The 16350-nt window shown below is 48.7% G+C and overlaps 1 protein-coding gene across 14 annotated transcripts in view; it reads left to right on the forward strand.

Annotated features, from left to right (window-relative positions):
• The window catches only part of PKNOX2 (PBX/knotted 1 homeobox 2), a 989927-nt gene that overhangs the window by 852389 nt on the left and 121188 nt on the right, over positions 1-16350 (forward strand). For all 14 annotated transcript variants that reach the window (XM_029573058.1, XM_029573057.1, XM_029573049.1 and 11 more), the window contains one exon: positions 391-523. In XM_029573058.1, the coding sequence (XP_029428918.1) occupies positions 391-523 (133 nt within the window). The remainder of the gene's footprint in view (positions 1-390; positions 524-16350) is intronic.

Consider the following 16350-nt stretch of genomic DNA (forward strand, 5'->3'; position numbering starts at 1 on the left):
ATAATATGCGCACGGCAGCGCGCGCATGTTATAAAATCGGGTGTAGATTGTAAAATCTGCCCCACAATGTTTTGAAAAGTCACCTTATCATTTTTAGCCATGCCATAAAGGTAAATTTCCCCTTAGGTAGATATACTCACATAACTCTGAAGTAACATGGGTAAAACCTAAACCTTTTGAAAATTTATCACAGTATATATAGATATAGGTATATATCTTAATGTTTTTTTTCATGATATTGTATACTGAATGACACCTCCCCATGTCCCTAGTGATGAATATAAGAGAGCAGGTTTTATTCTGTTAATATTGCACAATCCCAGAGTCTACATGTTAGGGACAGGTAATTCTCTGCTCACCTACTCTCCTCTGTGTTCTCCTCCTCTCCAGGATTTGCTGCAGAGCTCTCCAAACTCAATATCGACAGTATCCGGGCCTCCGCAGGGAATCGTGGTGCCAGCGGCAGCACTGCAGCAGGGCAACATTGCCATGACAACCATCAACTCCGCACAAGTGGTATCAGGTGGGAACCATAGAGCTCTGCGTGAGCTGACAGAGCTGCATGAGGCCACCTCAGTGCCACGCTTAGCCTATTGAATGAAGCAAAGCAAAACAAAGAGCGGTCAGCATGTCTCTGGAAGCAGAAAAATGAAAACATACATTTTTGGCTATAACTTGTTAACTAAAAACTGATAGATTCACTAGAACCTAATTTTACTGCTTTCCCTGCAGTCTTCCTGCTAATAGCCTAATAAAAAGTAGTTTAACACCAATGCTTGTGGCATGTAGTAATAATGGCTGCAGATATCAGAAGTCAAGAAAATTTGGGCTAAGCAAAAAGGATGCCTGGTGCTAGGGAAGCAATGGTAGAACCAAAGACCAACTAAGGAAGGGATAATGAACAGATTATATGGGTCTTGCTAACTGTATCAGCAGTCATAATCTGTGATGGTACAACAAGAAAGACAGGGCTTTGGGCAATACTTGAGAGCACGTAGGAGGGATATGAAACTATAATGTAAGCAAAGCTGCCATTACAAAGCACCAAGTAGAAAACTCTGTTTATAATAGCTTAACTAGGAAGAAAACTGCAAAGCAAACAGGTAAAGAAACAGTAGTGATCCTCTTTCCACTGACAATCAAATGGACCAATACAGTACAGTGTGCTCCGACGGAGTGCACTGTTAACCCTCTATTGGACGCACGTTTTCGATGCGCTAGTGTTACCCCTTATTCAGTAAGGGGCCGAAAACGCGCGTCCAACCCCACGAACCTAATAGCGCCCGCAACATGCAAATGCATGTTGATGGCCCTATTAGATATTCCCGCGCGATTCAGAAAACAAAATGTGCAGCCAAGCCGCACATTTTGCTTTCAGAAATTAGCGCCTACCCAAAAGTAGGTGCTAATTTCTTCGGGCACCGGGAAAGTGCACAGAAAAGCACCCTCCGACTTGATATCATGGCGATATTAAGTCGGAGGCCCCGAAAGTTGCCAAAAAAAAAATTTGAAGTCTGCTCGCGGGTCGAAAACCAAACGCTCAATTTTGCCAGCATCCGGTTTCCGAACCCGTGGCTGTCAGCGGGCTCAAGAACCAACGCCGGCAAAATTGAGCATCGGCTGTCAAACCTGCTGACAGCCGCCACTCTGGTCCAAAAGGAGGCGCTAGGGACGCGCTAGTGTCCCTAGCGCCTCCTTTTGCCTGTTTTTACCGCCAGGCCTAATTTGCATTCTGAATCGCGCGCACAGGAGGGTGGCCTGTGCGCGCGCCGGGAGAGCAGGCGTTCGCCCGCTCTCCCGTGGACTTTACTGTATCTGCCCGAAGGTAAGGCCCAGTTTCTATGTCAGGGAGGCATTTTAAATGGTACAAGCTTTGTTTTCCTTTTTTACTGTTTGTAATTGTGAAATAAGGTTGTAGTGTTCTTTAAACAATAAAGCACAGCAGGGCACACGCCATTGGTGTATGTTGTAATGCTACCGGGGAGGGCAACTTTCAAAAACCTTTTACTCAAGTAAATTGGCTTTTTAAAAATTGCACATCCTTAATGCAGGTGTAAGAATAGTGGATCCTTATGCTTTGGTGTGGTTGACATAGCTTAGTAGGTGAGCCCATTAGTCCCACACCAGCAGCTGGCAAACATATCCTGAACAGGGACTAGACTGGAGCTTCACCTATATCAGCCCCGCTCCCCACGGTTCGAGCCTTTGGGTTCCAGCGGCCAGCAGGACTTAGGCAAGAGTCCCACAGGGTATACAAAGTAAAGAGAGTCTGGGCCTGGCCAAGGTCAGGTCAGACAATTACCAGGAGAAGCCCAGAGGAGAGGGCAGGAAGCAGCAAGGCGTAGATGAGGTCTGTAGCAAAGGTCAGTGGCAGGTTGCAGGGAAAGAGTAGTCCAGGTACATAGCAGGGGTCACTACCAGGCAGACAGGAGAGGAGCCGGGACGAAAGAAGGCTAGACATGGGATGGGGCAAGACAGACTGGGCAAACCAGGGCTGGCTGGACAAGGTAAGGCAGGATCAAGAATGCAGGAACAACATGCATTGCAGTCAAGTAAGAGGACCTGTTGCTGAGGCAAGGCTAGGGAGTGCAGCTGGGCCCTTTATTGCATGACATCATCAATGTGTGCCGGCAGCCTGGTTTCCCACCGTCTTCATAAGGTCTTTATAAGGTGCCATGCCGCACCACACGTGCGCCTTGGGGATCCCAGGTTCAGCGACTCTGACAGTGTTCCTGCTGCAGAGGCTGTTGGGTGAATGCTGCCATTCGCATGATGACCCCATGACCAGCAAATGTTATAGCAGATAACACTTCACACATTTCCAGAAGTGTCACTGGGAGCTAGGTTAGTTCAGGAGAAGTAACAGTATGTATAGTTTTGCATTTTCAAAACTATGCATAGTGTTCTTGGAAGAGAAATGTGAAATTTGATGCAAAGTCTGTATGTAAAAATACCTCTGGACTTTGCACCGAAACCAGTAGGTGCAGTCACATGTCTAAAACCTCTTTTTCTTATTAAATAAACAGTATTCTTTTTATTATCAAACATATTGGGGTAGATTTTCAAAGGGGTATGCGCGTACCCCCCGAAAACCTACCCCAAACCCCCCCTGCGTGCACTGAGCCTATTTTGCATAGGCTCGGCGGCGCGCGCAAGCCCCGGGACGCGCGTAAGTCCCGGGGCTTGCATGGAGAGGCGTGCCGGGGGGCGTGTCGGGCATGGCGGTCATGACACGGCGTTTCGGGGGCGTGGCGCAGATGACGCGACATTTCGGGGGCGGCACCGCGGGCATGGTTTCGGCCCGGGGGCGTTCCGGTGGCATAGCCGCGCCCTCCGGAACAGCCCCCGGGTCAGGTGATGGCGCGCCAGCAGCCTGCTGGCGCGCGCAGATTTACGTCTGCCTCCGACAGGCGTAAATCCGGCGATAAAGGTAGGGGGGGGGGGTTTAGGTAGGGCCAGGGGGTGGGTTAGGTAGGGGAAGGGAGGGGAAGGTGAGGGGAGGGCGAAAGAAAGTTCCCTCTGAGGCCGCTCCGATTTCGGAGCGGCCTCGGAGGGAACGGAAGCAGGCTGCGCGGCTCGGCGCACACAGGCTGCCCAAAATCGGCAGCCTTGCACGCGCCGATCCCGGATATTAATGGATACGCGGAAATCCCGCATACTCTTGTTTGCGCCTGGTGCACGAACAAAAGTACGCGCTCGCACAAAATTATAAAATCTACCCCATTGTTTTCTCTTTTTCTTAAAGAGCATAATTATGCCCCATCTTATGATCTATTTTTCTTCTATAATTCATATATTCTCCCAGGACAAGCAGGATGGTAGTCCTCACATATGGGTGACATAATCAGATGGAGCCCTGTCACGGAACACTTTTGTCAAAGTTTCTAGAACTTTGACTGGCACACTCAGCATACCCAGCATGCCACTAACCCTGCAACAGCAGAGGTCCCCCTTCAGTCTCTTTTTTTCCGCGCAGCAGTTGCCTCGCTAAACCGCTAAATTTCTCACAACTTTCCTCACAGAACTAACTATTTGAAGTTTATCTTCTCAAAAAATCCCTCAGCGGGGTCCCCCATCGCGCTCCGTTCCCTCCGATGCTCAGTAAGTGTTTTTTCCGGTACTTGCAGTCGGTTTCCAGCAGCTTACTGCTTCGGTGCCCAACAGTCACCGACTGCGTGCCCACCAAATTTTAACATGGCGACCGGGTTTAGAAAATGTCCCGAGTGTCTGAGGACAATGTCCATAACAGACCCGCATAAAGTATGTGTTTTGTGCTTACGCCCCTTGCACAACGTTCGTCGATGCCCTAGTTGTGCACAAATGACCTCCAAAGGCCGTTGCGCTCGCCTGGACAAAATGGAGCAGTTGTTTGCTTCAAAACAGACTGCTCCATCAATGCCAGTTCAAGCACCACCGACCATGGAAGGTCCATCGACCTCTGAGACGATTCGCCAGGAGTACCGTGGACAGGGTGATTGTCCATCACCGACACCATCGAGGACATCGGCATCATTGTCCTTGATGCCGGGGAAAGACCGGACCAAGCACCAAGGGAAACACTGACACTGGCACCGGCGGGCTTCCCCGATCGGTGCCGGCACCGATACCGCAGCGGCTTGCGAAGAGGGCCCGGGGAGAGGAGTCCCCATACTCCTCCTGACCCAGGACCCCTACGCGTTCCCCACCGATACCGGTGCCGGGGACAGAGCATCCACGGGCCCCCGTGGAGGCTCCGGTGACACCTATCCTGCCTCCTACCCCGATCGCCGTGCCACCCATGCCAGCTTCCCAGGAGGAATTGGACCGCATGGTCCAAGAGGCAGTGCTTAAAGCCTTACCAGGCTTCCAATACCGGCCCCAGAATCAGCTCCCTCGATGGTGGCACTGCTCCTCAAGTGCCTCGATACACTCATCGGTGCCTTATCGACTCCTCTGTGCCGGACACACTGGCATCGAGTCATCCATCGAGGCCTCCGCAGGTCCTGATTCCAGTACCAGGTTCATCGGAGGAGGAAGGATCAATTCATGGCCATGTCCCTCCATGGGAACCGACGATGCCGGAGCCTGTGCCAGGGCCATCAGGGCTACCAGTACCCAAGCACACCTCATCTGCCCCGATGCCCTCAATGCCGGCGCCGATTCCATCGATGCCAAGGCCACATCCATCGATGCCTTCCCGTCCTCTCGGCTTTGGCATGCTTCCTCCATCGGGAGCTCCACCGGGAGAAGGTGAAAGTCCCTATAATCCATGGGGTGATGTATCCTCAGATGATTCATCACGGACATCCAAGGACCTATTCTCTCAGAGCCTTCACCACCAGAGGAAAGGCGAAGATCTCCTCCAGAAAATGTATGAGACTATACCTTTTACACTGGTTACGGAGGAAGATACTCGCCATAAAACGTTGGAGGTCTTACAATTTGTAGATGCTCCAAAAGAAATAATGGCAATACTGGTCCATGAAGTTCTTTTGGACCTCATGCACCGCCTGTGGGAACATCCAGGTATGGTACCCCCAGTCAATAAAAAGACAGATGCTACCTACCTGGTTCAACAAGCCCCAGGTTTTCAAAAGAGTCAGCTGCCCCACCACTCTGTAGTTGTGGAATCAGCTCAGAAAAAGGTTAAACGGTCGCGTCTACATTCTTCTGCCCCTCCTGGTAAGGAACAGAAAGCATTGGATGTGTTGGGATGAAGGATTTTCCAAGGGTCCATGTTGATATTGTGAATTGCAGCATATCAACTATACATAACCCAATATAATAGAAATCTCTGGAAACAAGTCCAAGAGATTGCAGAGACACTACCACAATAACAAGAAGCCTTGTCCTCCATCCAACAAGAAGGAATGGAAGCAGGTAAACATGAAGTCAGAGCTGCCTACGATTTTTTTGAAACAGCATCCAGAGTCTCGGCAGCGGGCATCAGTGCTAGATGCTGGGCCTGGCTTAAGGCCTCAGACCTACGCCCGGAAATGCAGGACAAACTGGCAGATCTACCCTGTACCGGAAACAATCTGTTCGGAGATAAGATCCAGGACGCAGTGGCCCAGTTAAAGGTCCATCATGAGACCCTGTGCCAGTTGTCAACTGTCTCCCCAGATGTTCCCTCCGTAGCCCTACGGGCTACGGAGGGAAACAATTCTACAGGCCATGGGCACTTCAGAGGGGACATGCGCATCAAACTAGAACATCTAGACAACAGCCAGCGCCACAAGCTGGCCCCGCGTCTGGATTTTGACTCTTTCCCAGAGAGCAGCAACCATATTCCAGTGGGGGGCCACCTGTGCCACTTTGCAACAAATTGGCATCCAGTCACCACGGACTAGTAGGTACTGTCCATCGTAACCCATGGTTACCGTCTAAATTTTTCAAAAATACCCCTGGACTTCTCACCCAATCCATCCTGGAGTTGGGATGACCACACAGGAAAACTCGAGTCAGATCTCTCAACCCTTCTGTCGGTCAGAACCATGGAATCTGTTCCACCGAATCAGCAAGGAAAAGGGTTCTACTCCAGATATTTCCTTATTCCAAAAAAGACCGGTGGCCTCCAGCCTATTCTGGACCTCCGTGCCTTGAATACATTTCTTCACAAGGAATGGTTCAGGATGGTATCCCTGGGCACCATGCTTCCTCTACTTCAACAAGGGGATTGGCTCTGTTCTCTGGAACCTTCAAGATGCATACGCCCATATTGCGATCTCTCCTCCTCTTTGCAAATATCTGCAATTTGTGGTGGGCCGCAGTCACTATTGATACAAGGTATTACCATTCAGCCTAGCTTTGGCGCCTTGAGTCTTTACAAAGTGCCTGGCAATCATGACTGCGCAGTTACACAGCAGAGGCGTATACATTTTTCCATACCTGGACGACTGGCTCATAAAAAGCCAGACAAAACAAGGAGCCCTCGACTCTCTCGGTCTCACCATAAGGCTTCTAAACTCATTGGGATGTCTAATAAATTACCCCAAATCCCAATTGAAACCATCTCATCTTCTCTCCTTTATAGGAGCAGACCTAGACACGACACTGTCCAGAGCATTCTTACCCAACAACCATACGATTATGCTGTCCAACCTTGCCAGCTTTATCTGCCGTTGAAAAAGAGCCTCAGCTGGCCAGCTACTCAGCTTGCTCGGCCACATGGCATCAACAGTTCATGTCACCCCTATGGCACGCCTTGCCATGAGAGTGACCCAATGGACTCTGAAATCCTAGTGGCGACAAGCTACTCAGCCGCTGTCGTCCACGGTACACATAACCAGCCAGCTTCAACTGTCCCTTGCCTGGTAGACACACAAAGCCAACTTATAAGTGGGTCTTCCTTTCCAGCAACCGGCTCCTCAGGTGACCTTAACTATGGACGCCTCCAACCTAGGTTGGGGAGCCCATGTCCAAGGCCTTCAAACTCAAGGGACTTGGACAAAAGCCGAAGCGACCCATCAAATCAACTTTCTGGAGCTTCAAGCAATGCAGTACGCCCTTTTATGCATTTCAGGATTACCTCTCCAACAAAGTTGTCCTGATTCAAACAGACAACCAAGTTGCAATGTGGTACCTGAACAAACAAGGGGCACGGGCTCTTATCTGCTTTGCCAGGAGGCGGCACAGATTTGGGCCTGGGCCCTGACCCATTCCATTCTTCTGCAAGCCACTTATCTAGTGGGCACACAGAATGCACTGGCGGACTGCCTCAGCCGACGTTTCCTTCAATTGCAAGCAGAATCTTCCACCGGTGGGGTCACCAGACCATCGACCTCTTTGCATCCAGTCAGAACCACAAAGTGGAAAGCTTCTGCTCCCTGCACAGGGACCGGCATGCACCAGCCAGGGATGCCTTCGCCCATTCCTGGAGCAAAGGCCTGCTTTATTCGTGTCCTCCGATTCCTAGCATAAGCAAGACTCTCGTGAAGCTACAACAGGACCAAGGCTTAATGATTCTCATAGCCCCATACTGGCCGCACCAAATTTGGTTTCCCATACTTCATGACCTTTCTGTCCAGGACCACATTCACCTGGGCACGTCGCCCAACCTCATAACACAGAATCACAGCAAGTTACGCCACCCGAACCTCCAGGCTCTCTCTCTGACGGCCTGGATATTGAAAGGCTGATACTACAACCACTCAACCATTCAAGTGACATATCTCAAGTCCTAGTAACTTCACGGAAGCCTTCCACGCAGAAATCCTACCGCTCTAAATGGAAGAGATTTACCTTGTGGTGCACACAAAAGGGCTTGGATCCTTTTTCTTGCCCCACATCGAGTCTGTTGGATTATCCCTGGCACCTCTTGGAATCTGATCTCCAGACATCATCTATCCGAGTGCACCTTAGTGCCATCTTTGCTTACCATCAAGGAATAGGGGATGCCCCAATAACGGCTCAACCCCTGGTGCGTCGCTTCATGAGAGGCGTAGTACAGCTTAAGCCTCCTCTACAGCCACCGGTCATGGCATGGAACCTCAATGTTGTACTTCCACGGCTCATGCACACTCCTTTTGAGCCCTTGCACTCCTGCAAACTCAGATACCTTACATGGAAAGTTCTTTTCCTAGTAGCCATCACATCTGCTCGCAGAGTGAGTGAGTTACAGACCTTGACCTACTCACCCTACACAAGGTTCCTCCATGCCCGGGTGGTTCTCCGCACTCACCCTAAATTCTAGGGATGTGAATCATTTTTTGACGATTTAAAATATCGTCCGATATATTTTAAATCGTCAAAAATCGTTAGGGCCACGATACAATACCAATTCCCCCGATTTATCGTCAAAAAATCGTAATCGGGGGAAGGGGAGGGCAGGAAAACCGGCACACCAAAACCCCTAAAACCCACCCCCGACCCTTTAAATTAAATCCCCCACCCTCCCGAACCCCCCCCCAATGCATTAAATACCTGGGAGTCCTCCGTAGCGGCGGTCTGTGGCTAAATCGGGGGAAGGGGGAGAGCACGAAAACCGGCACACTAGATCGTGAGGTCTTCAGCCGGCGCCATTTTTCAAAATGGCCGCCGCAAAATGGCGGCGGCCATAGACGAAAACGATTCGACGCAAGAGGTCGTTCCGGACCCCCGCTGACTTTTGGCAAGTCTTGTGGGGGTCAGGAGGCCCCCCCAAGCTGGCCAAAAGTTCCTGGGGGTCCAGCGGGGGTCAAGGAGCGATTTCCTGCCGCGAATCGTTTTCCGTACGGAAAATGGCGCCGGCAGGAGATCGACTGCAGGAGGTCGTTCAGCGAGGTCCGGAAATCTCGCGAGGGTTCCGGACCTCGCTGAACGACCTCCTGCAGTCGATCTCCTGCCGGCGCCATTTTCCGTACGGACAATGGTGCCTGCCATACGCGTATGGCCGGCGCCATTTTCCGTACGGAAAACGATTCGCGGCAGGAAATCGCTCCTTGAACCCCCGCTGGACCCCCAGGAACTTTTGGCCAGCTTGGGGGGGCCTCCTGACCCCCACAAGACTTGCCAAAAGTCCAGCGGGGGTCCGGAATGACCTCTTGCGTCGAATCGTTTTCGTCTATGGCCGCCGCCATTTTGCGGCGGCCATTTTGAAAAATGGCGCCGGCTGAAGACCTCACGATCTAGTGTGCTGGTTTTCGTGCTCTCCCCCTTCCCCCGATTTAGCCACGGACCGCCGCTACGGAGGACTCCCAGGTAATTTAATGCATTTGGGGGGGGGGGGTTCGGGAGGGTGGGGGATTTAATTTAAAGGGTCGGGGGTGGGTTTTAGGGGGTTTTAGTGTGCCGGCTCACGATTTTAACGATTATGACGATACTTTACACACACAAACGGCAACAATACGATTCCCTCCCCCTCCCAGCCGAAATCGATCGTTAAGACGATCGAGGACACGATTCACATCTCTACTAAATTCCTTCCTAAAGTGGTAACTGATTTCCATTTAAATCAGTCCATAGTCTTGCCCACTTTCTTTCCAAGACCTCACGCTCACCCAGGTGAGCGAGCTCTCCACACCTTGGACTGTAAGCGTGCTCTTGCATTTTACTTAGACCACACTACAGCGCACAGGAAATCTAGCCAACTCTGTCTCTTTTGATAAGAAAAAACTTGGGAATGCAGTGGGCAAGCAAACACTGTCAAACTGGTTGGCAGACTGCATCGCATTTTGTTACCAGCAAGCTGTCCTAAGAAATTTGTTTCCAGTGTAGGAACCCAACTCGTCCTACCTCGACCCACTGTGAATTTCAGGCTGCCTCATCCTTGCCAACAACACCCCAGTTGTTGTGCCTGTTGCACATGTTTGGTGCTGCTTGGCCTCATACGTATGACTCAGCCTGTAGATTGATATTCACCCATATGTGAGGACTACCATCCTGCTTGTCCTGGGAGAAAGCAGAGTTGCTTACCTGTAACAGGTGTTCTCCCAGGACAGCAGGATGTTAGTCCTCACAAAACCCATCTGCCATCCCGCGGAGTTGGGTTTTCTTTCGTTTTATTATTTTATTTTTCGATCGTACTTTTGCTACAAACGAGACTGAAGGGGAACCCTGCTGGCTTCAGGGTTAGTGGCATGCTGGGCATGCTCAGTGTGCCAGTCAAAGTTATAGAAACTTTGACAAAAGTGTTCCGTGACAGGGCTCCATCTGATGATGTCACCCATATGTGAGGACTAACATCCTGCTGTCCTGGGAGAACACCTGATACAGGTAAGCAACTCTGCTTTTTTCTCTAAGGAGAAAATCAATTTACGTCTTTCTTTACAGTGATATCAGAAAATGGTTTGGCTATGTATTCAAATTAATATCCAATCAATGTACTTATATTTTTTATATTATTTCTTTTTAGCACAGTTGATTCCAGCCTCCATTTTCATTCCGGAGGCTAGAACTGACTGTGCTGAAAAGAAATAGGCTCAAAAAGAATCATAGAAGAAAAATAAATCATAAGATTGGGCATAATTCTACTCTTTTAGAAAAAAGAAAAAGAGAAAAAAATGTTTGATAATAAAAAAAAAAAAGAATGCTGTTTATTAAATAAGAAAAAGAGAGGTTTTTAGACCCATGACTGCACCTACTTGTTTGGGACTCAGCCTTTGGCGTTTTCCTCCAGTGCTGAGGTCTTTTCCTCTCATTAAAAATTTTGATAATAAAGAGTTAATAAGTGAAGTGTAAGAGTAGGAGTGTTTTACTATAATTACAGTGACCATTTTGTTGAACTTTCTAAATTATAATGGTGTTTCCCTGATTGAGATTGACAAGTTTGACAGTTGCACCAGTGCTCCCTATGTATTTATTGTCCATTCGCTCACCTATTTCTAACCTGATATCTCATGAATGCGTAGCTCTTGGAGTACCAGAGAAATGCCAAACTAAAGTAATGTATTGTGAAAACTGGAAATGTGTTCTCACACCACACATTTTTCTTAATGCTTTTATAATGCAGCTAACATGGAAAGAAATGTTTTATTTATTATGGATTTCTATGTAATAATATATGTCTCCGAGGACAAGAAGGATGGCAGTCCTTACACATGGGTATCATCATCAAATGGAACCCAGCATGAAAACCTTATGTCAAAGTTTCTAGAACTATGACTGAGCTTCACTGAGCATGCCCACGGTATACATTATTCCACGTGGCCACATAGAAATCCTTCAGACTTTCTTTTTCCATGGAGCATGATGGTTGCGATTTTATCCTTGGAGCCTCTTCTCGAGATTTTTGTATTTCTTCATCAAGTTTGTGTGGATTTTTGGGCTGTTCATGGGGTCTCGCAGTCATCCTGTAAGTTTTCTTTCACGATCAGTTCTCTTCGGGCGGTGATGCCTTTGGTGCCCTTCAACCATCGATTGCCGCCACCATTGAATTTGATTTAGTGTCCCATTTATTTTGAGTGGATATGTCCTTCTGGTTCCAGTGATGCCCTGATACACAACCATGTCTGTTACAGATCCCTATGATAGATGTGTCATCTACTTGAAAGAATCACATGATGCCCAGAGTTGCACAAGTGTTCCCAGATGACCCCAAAAGGACATTGGTCCCACTTTGATTTGATGGAAATTCTGTTTGGGCACCAGAATCCATCGGCATCAGAGGCATTAACATCAGAGGACCACAGAGCTGCACCAGGACATTTGGGTCCCTTGACATCAAAGACTGGTAGGGAAGCTGGAGACAGGCCATCACCCAGCTCCTCACGCCCAAAAAAGGCATCAGGTTCCTCTTCTTCAACTTCGGTACCGGGGAAGACCAATGCAGAGTATCAAGGGAAGTCAAAGAATCATCAGCATAGGTCCCCATCAATGCACTGTGCCGAGCATAGGGATGATCTGGCTTCAGCCAAGAAACCGCCAAAGCAATGCTGCAGTGAGGAGAGCTCATCCTCCAGGTTACCTGGGGGTTCACCACAGTCTCCATTGGTCCTGATGTCAGCCACAAATCCTCCTCTCAGCTCTGAAGATGATGTGGCTATTCCTCCTGCCTCCCAGTTGGTCTTGGCATAGGCGATATTCAAGGAGGATCTAGAGAAATGCATGCAGATAGCCATGGAGAAGGCACTGCAGGCCCTCAGAATTGGGGAACCGACTCCGACACTGTCTTTCCTTGAGTCATTGCTGGTCTCATTACAGGTGCTCATCGGCATGCTAGCAACACTGTGAACGTTGTCTTTGCCTCCCTAATGCAGGGTGACCCAATGATTATCCTGGGTTCCTTGGAGGAGGAAGCTACCTCAAGGGAGCCGGAGACCTCTGGGTCCAGACCTCTCTAGCCAACTGCACTGATCACTGACCATGGACCAAGTTCCCAGGGACCCTTCTTTACCAATCACGGTGGATCAGAATCCATTTATTCCTGGGGGTGCCGAGGCTCTGAAGGTGATTCAGATAGCGAAACATCAAATGACCTCCCCTCTAATCCATCTCCTCCCCAGGATAGAAGGAAGTTCCTACTGGAGGACCTCTCCCTCACATGGTTTGTCAGATTGATGGTGGAAGCCATCCCTTTTATGCTGCAGAAGGAGGAGTACTCCAAGCACAAAATGCTGGAAATCTTCCAGTACATGAAGCCTCTTAAGGAAATCATGGCAGTCTCAGTGCACAAGATCCTTCAAGAGTTGCTGTTGAGGATGTGGTAGAACCCCTTCTCAGAACCTTCCATTAATAAAAAGGTGGATATGGTAAGCCTCCCAGATTCAACAAGTGACAGCTTCCTCACAAGTTGATGGTGGTCAAATCTGCTCTCAAGAAGGTCAAGGGCTCTAGGTCCCACTCCTAGGTGCCCTTGGGGAGAGATTCTAGGGCTATGGATACTCCTACCAGCTCTTTATGAGCCAATACATGTGGGACATTCCGAAGCAGGTGCAGAAGGTGGCCCGTCACTGGTGACCAAGGGTCTGGAATGTGAAAAACAGAGAGTCCGGGCAACCTGTGATGCTTTTGAGGTAGCATCAAGAGGCTCTGCCATAGGGAGAAGGGCCCGCAGACTCGCCTGACTATTTGTCTCTTATCTCTGCCCAGTGGTGCAGTAACGACTCACCAACATGCTGTGTATGGGAAACCATCTCTTCGGAGATTGTGTTAAGGATGTGGTGGCAGAGATTCGTGATCACTCCACTCCCATTCCTGACCTGGCCTCCTCTTCTAGAAGGTATTTGAGATTGGAGCAAAGAAGCATTTCTTCCACCAGAGGAGACACTATACTCCACTCTCTTGGACACATGTTCCGCAGGCCCCATGCAGCCGCCCTAATCAGCAGAGGGCACCTAAGCCCCAGATGGCATACCAGCCAACACCTGAGATGGGGTTTTGACTGGACCACAGAGTATAGTACAGATCCAGTACCATTGCTGACACACCTTCCAGTCAGTGGCATGCTGTGGTTTTCCACAAACCAGTAGCCCAGTGTAACCTTGGACGAGTGGGTCCTTGGCATTACACAGAGGATACAAATTAAATCTACTGGGTGTTCCCATCAAATCATTCACAGAGTCCCTATTAGGGGCTTATAGCGCATCAGAAGTGCTACTTTTTAGAGCTCTCTGCCCTCTTAATGGCCAGAGGGGGCAGGGGTTTACTACAGGTACTTCCTGATTCCAAAGGAAACAGGGGGGGGGACTCCATGCCCATCCTAGACTTTGAGCAAGTTTCTCAAAAGTGATAAGTTCAAGATGATTTCCCTGGGCACTTTAATCCCTTCTGCAAAATGGAGGACTGGCTTTGCTCTCTCATTCTAAAGGATGCCCCACCCACAGGAAATATCTCAGATTTGTGATGGGAAACCTTCACATTCAGTATCGTGTTCTGCCTTTTGGGCTGCATTTACCAGCCCAAATGTTTAGCAATTATGGTAGTGTACCTGTGCAAGCAGGGGGGTTGCATGTGTTCCCCTATGTGGACAATTAGCTAATCAAGAGCATGTCTCAGGCAGGAGCCGAGGAATTTTGTGTGTATAAACCATTCTGGGTGTTGGAGTTACTTGGGTTCATTATCAACTACCTAAGTGTTATGCTCAGCCTGTCACCTCAGTTCGAGTTTATGAAGCTCTGCTAGACACGACTCAAGCCAAGGCCTTCCTCTCACAGCAATGGGCTGTTACTCTAATGGCCATTGCAGAAGAGGTCCAAGAGAATCAGTAGACAGCAGCTTGGTACATGTTGAGGCTTATTTGGCCACATGATCGCAACCGTTCATGTTACCCCCATCCAAGATTTTTTTATGTGTTGCACTCAATGGACCTTATGATCCCAGTAGTGGGAAGCCACTCAGGATTTTGGGGATTGCATCCGAATCACTCCGGCAGTTCCGGGAATCTATGACCTTAGTAACAGGACAATTCCAATTTGGTACTGTAGGTTCCCTTCCAAATTCCTCCAATGCAAATTGTCCAGACCATGAATGCTTTTCAATCTGGGATGGGGAGTCATGTTGATAGGCTGGCACCCAAGGCTCCTAGTCCGTCTTGGGAACATCAGTATCAATACATTTCTTGGCACTTTGGGCAATTTAGTATGTGCTTTCAAAGATCGACTGTCCAAACAAAATCATACTGATTCCGACGGTCAACCAAGTAGCGATGTATTACATCAACAAGCAATAAAGTACAGGATCTTACCTTCTGTGTCACGAAGCAGTCTAGCTGTGGGCCTGGGCCCTATCTCAGGGGATGATACTCAGAGCCACTTACCTAGCCAATCTGGAGAACGAGTTGGTGGACAGACTGAGTTGGTCTTTCAGATTCCATTAATGGTCTGGACCAGGGAGTAGTGAATCAGATCTTCCATTGGTGGACCTGTTCACGGCTCCCTGGAACAGGAAGGTCCCTCTGTTCTGTACCACTAACAGGGTACATGGCAAGCTAGCCTTAGATGCCTTTGTCCCCCATTGGTGCCATGGCCTTCTATATGTATATTCTCCAGTTCCACTGGTCATGAAGACTTTGTTGAAGCTCAGGGAAGAAAAGGGGACTATGATTCTCATAACTCCCCATTGGCTGAGACAGATTTGATTTCCACACCTTTGGGAGTTGTCCATCCAGAATCCAATCAAACTGGGTATTTTCCCAGATCTCATCACTCAGGATCAAGGCAGTTTGTGTCATCCCAATCCCCAGGCCCTTTTGCTCACTGCCTGGATGTTGAGAATCTAATTCTGAAACATCTTGTCCACTCTGAAGATGTCTCATGTTCTCTTAGCTTCTAGAAAGCCTTCCACCAGAAAGTCCTATGTACTGAAACAGAAGAGGTTTACTGTATGATGTGAGTAAAGCAACCCCTTCTCCTACTCAACACAAAAACTTCTTGACCACTTTTTACATCTTTCTGAGACTAGTCTTAAAAGCACTTTAGTGCAATTGGCACATATCATCACCATGTAGAAGGTAAACCCATCTTTGTACAGCCCTTGTTGTACACTTTGGGTGATTTTCAAAAGGATTTACACACGTAAAACTGGGTTTTACGTGTGTAAACACACTTTACCGGTGTAAGTGCACTTTTTGAAAATTTCTATAATACATGCGATTGGATTTACCGCCATTACACACACTTACACAGGTAAATGGCTTTTGAAGATTGCTACGATAGTATGTTACATTTAATGCATAATTCCTTTGAAAATTCACCTGTTTATGGAGGATCTGCTTCATTTGAAGCCTCATGGGACCTCAACGAGGTTTTGTCCTAGCTGATGAAAGCTCCCTTTGAGTCACTGTGCTCCTGTAACCTAAAATATCTGACCTGGAAGGTTGTATTTTTGGTGGTGGTTATTTCAGCATGCAGGGTCAGTGGGCTTCGGGCCTTAATAACTTATCTACCATACCCAAAGATTTTTCACAACAGAATGGTCTTGTGTACACACCCTAAGTTCCTGCCTAAGGTAGTGTTG

Source organism: Rhinatrema bivittatum, chromosome 12 (genome assembly GCF_901001135.1).
Source record: "Rhinatrema bivittatum chromosome 12, aRhiBiv1.1, whole genome shotgun sequence".
NCBI classification, from domain to species: domain Eukaryota; kingdom Metazoa; phylum Chordata; class Amphibia; order Gymnophiona; family Rhinatrematidae; genus Rhinatrema; species Rhinatrema bivittatum.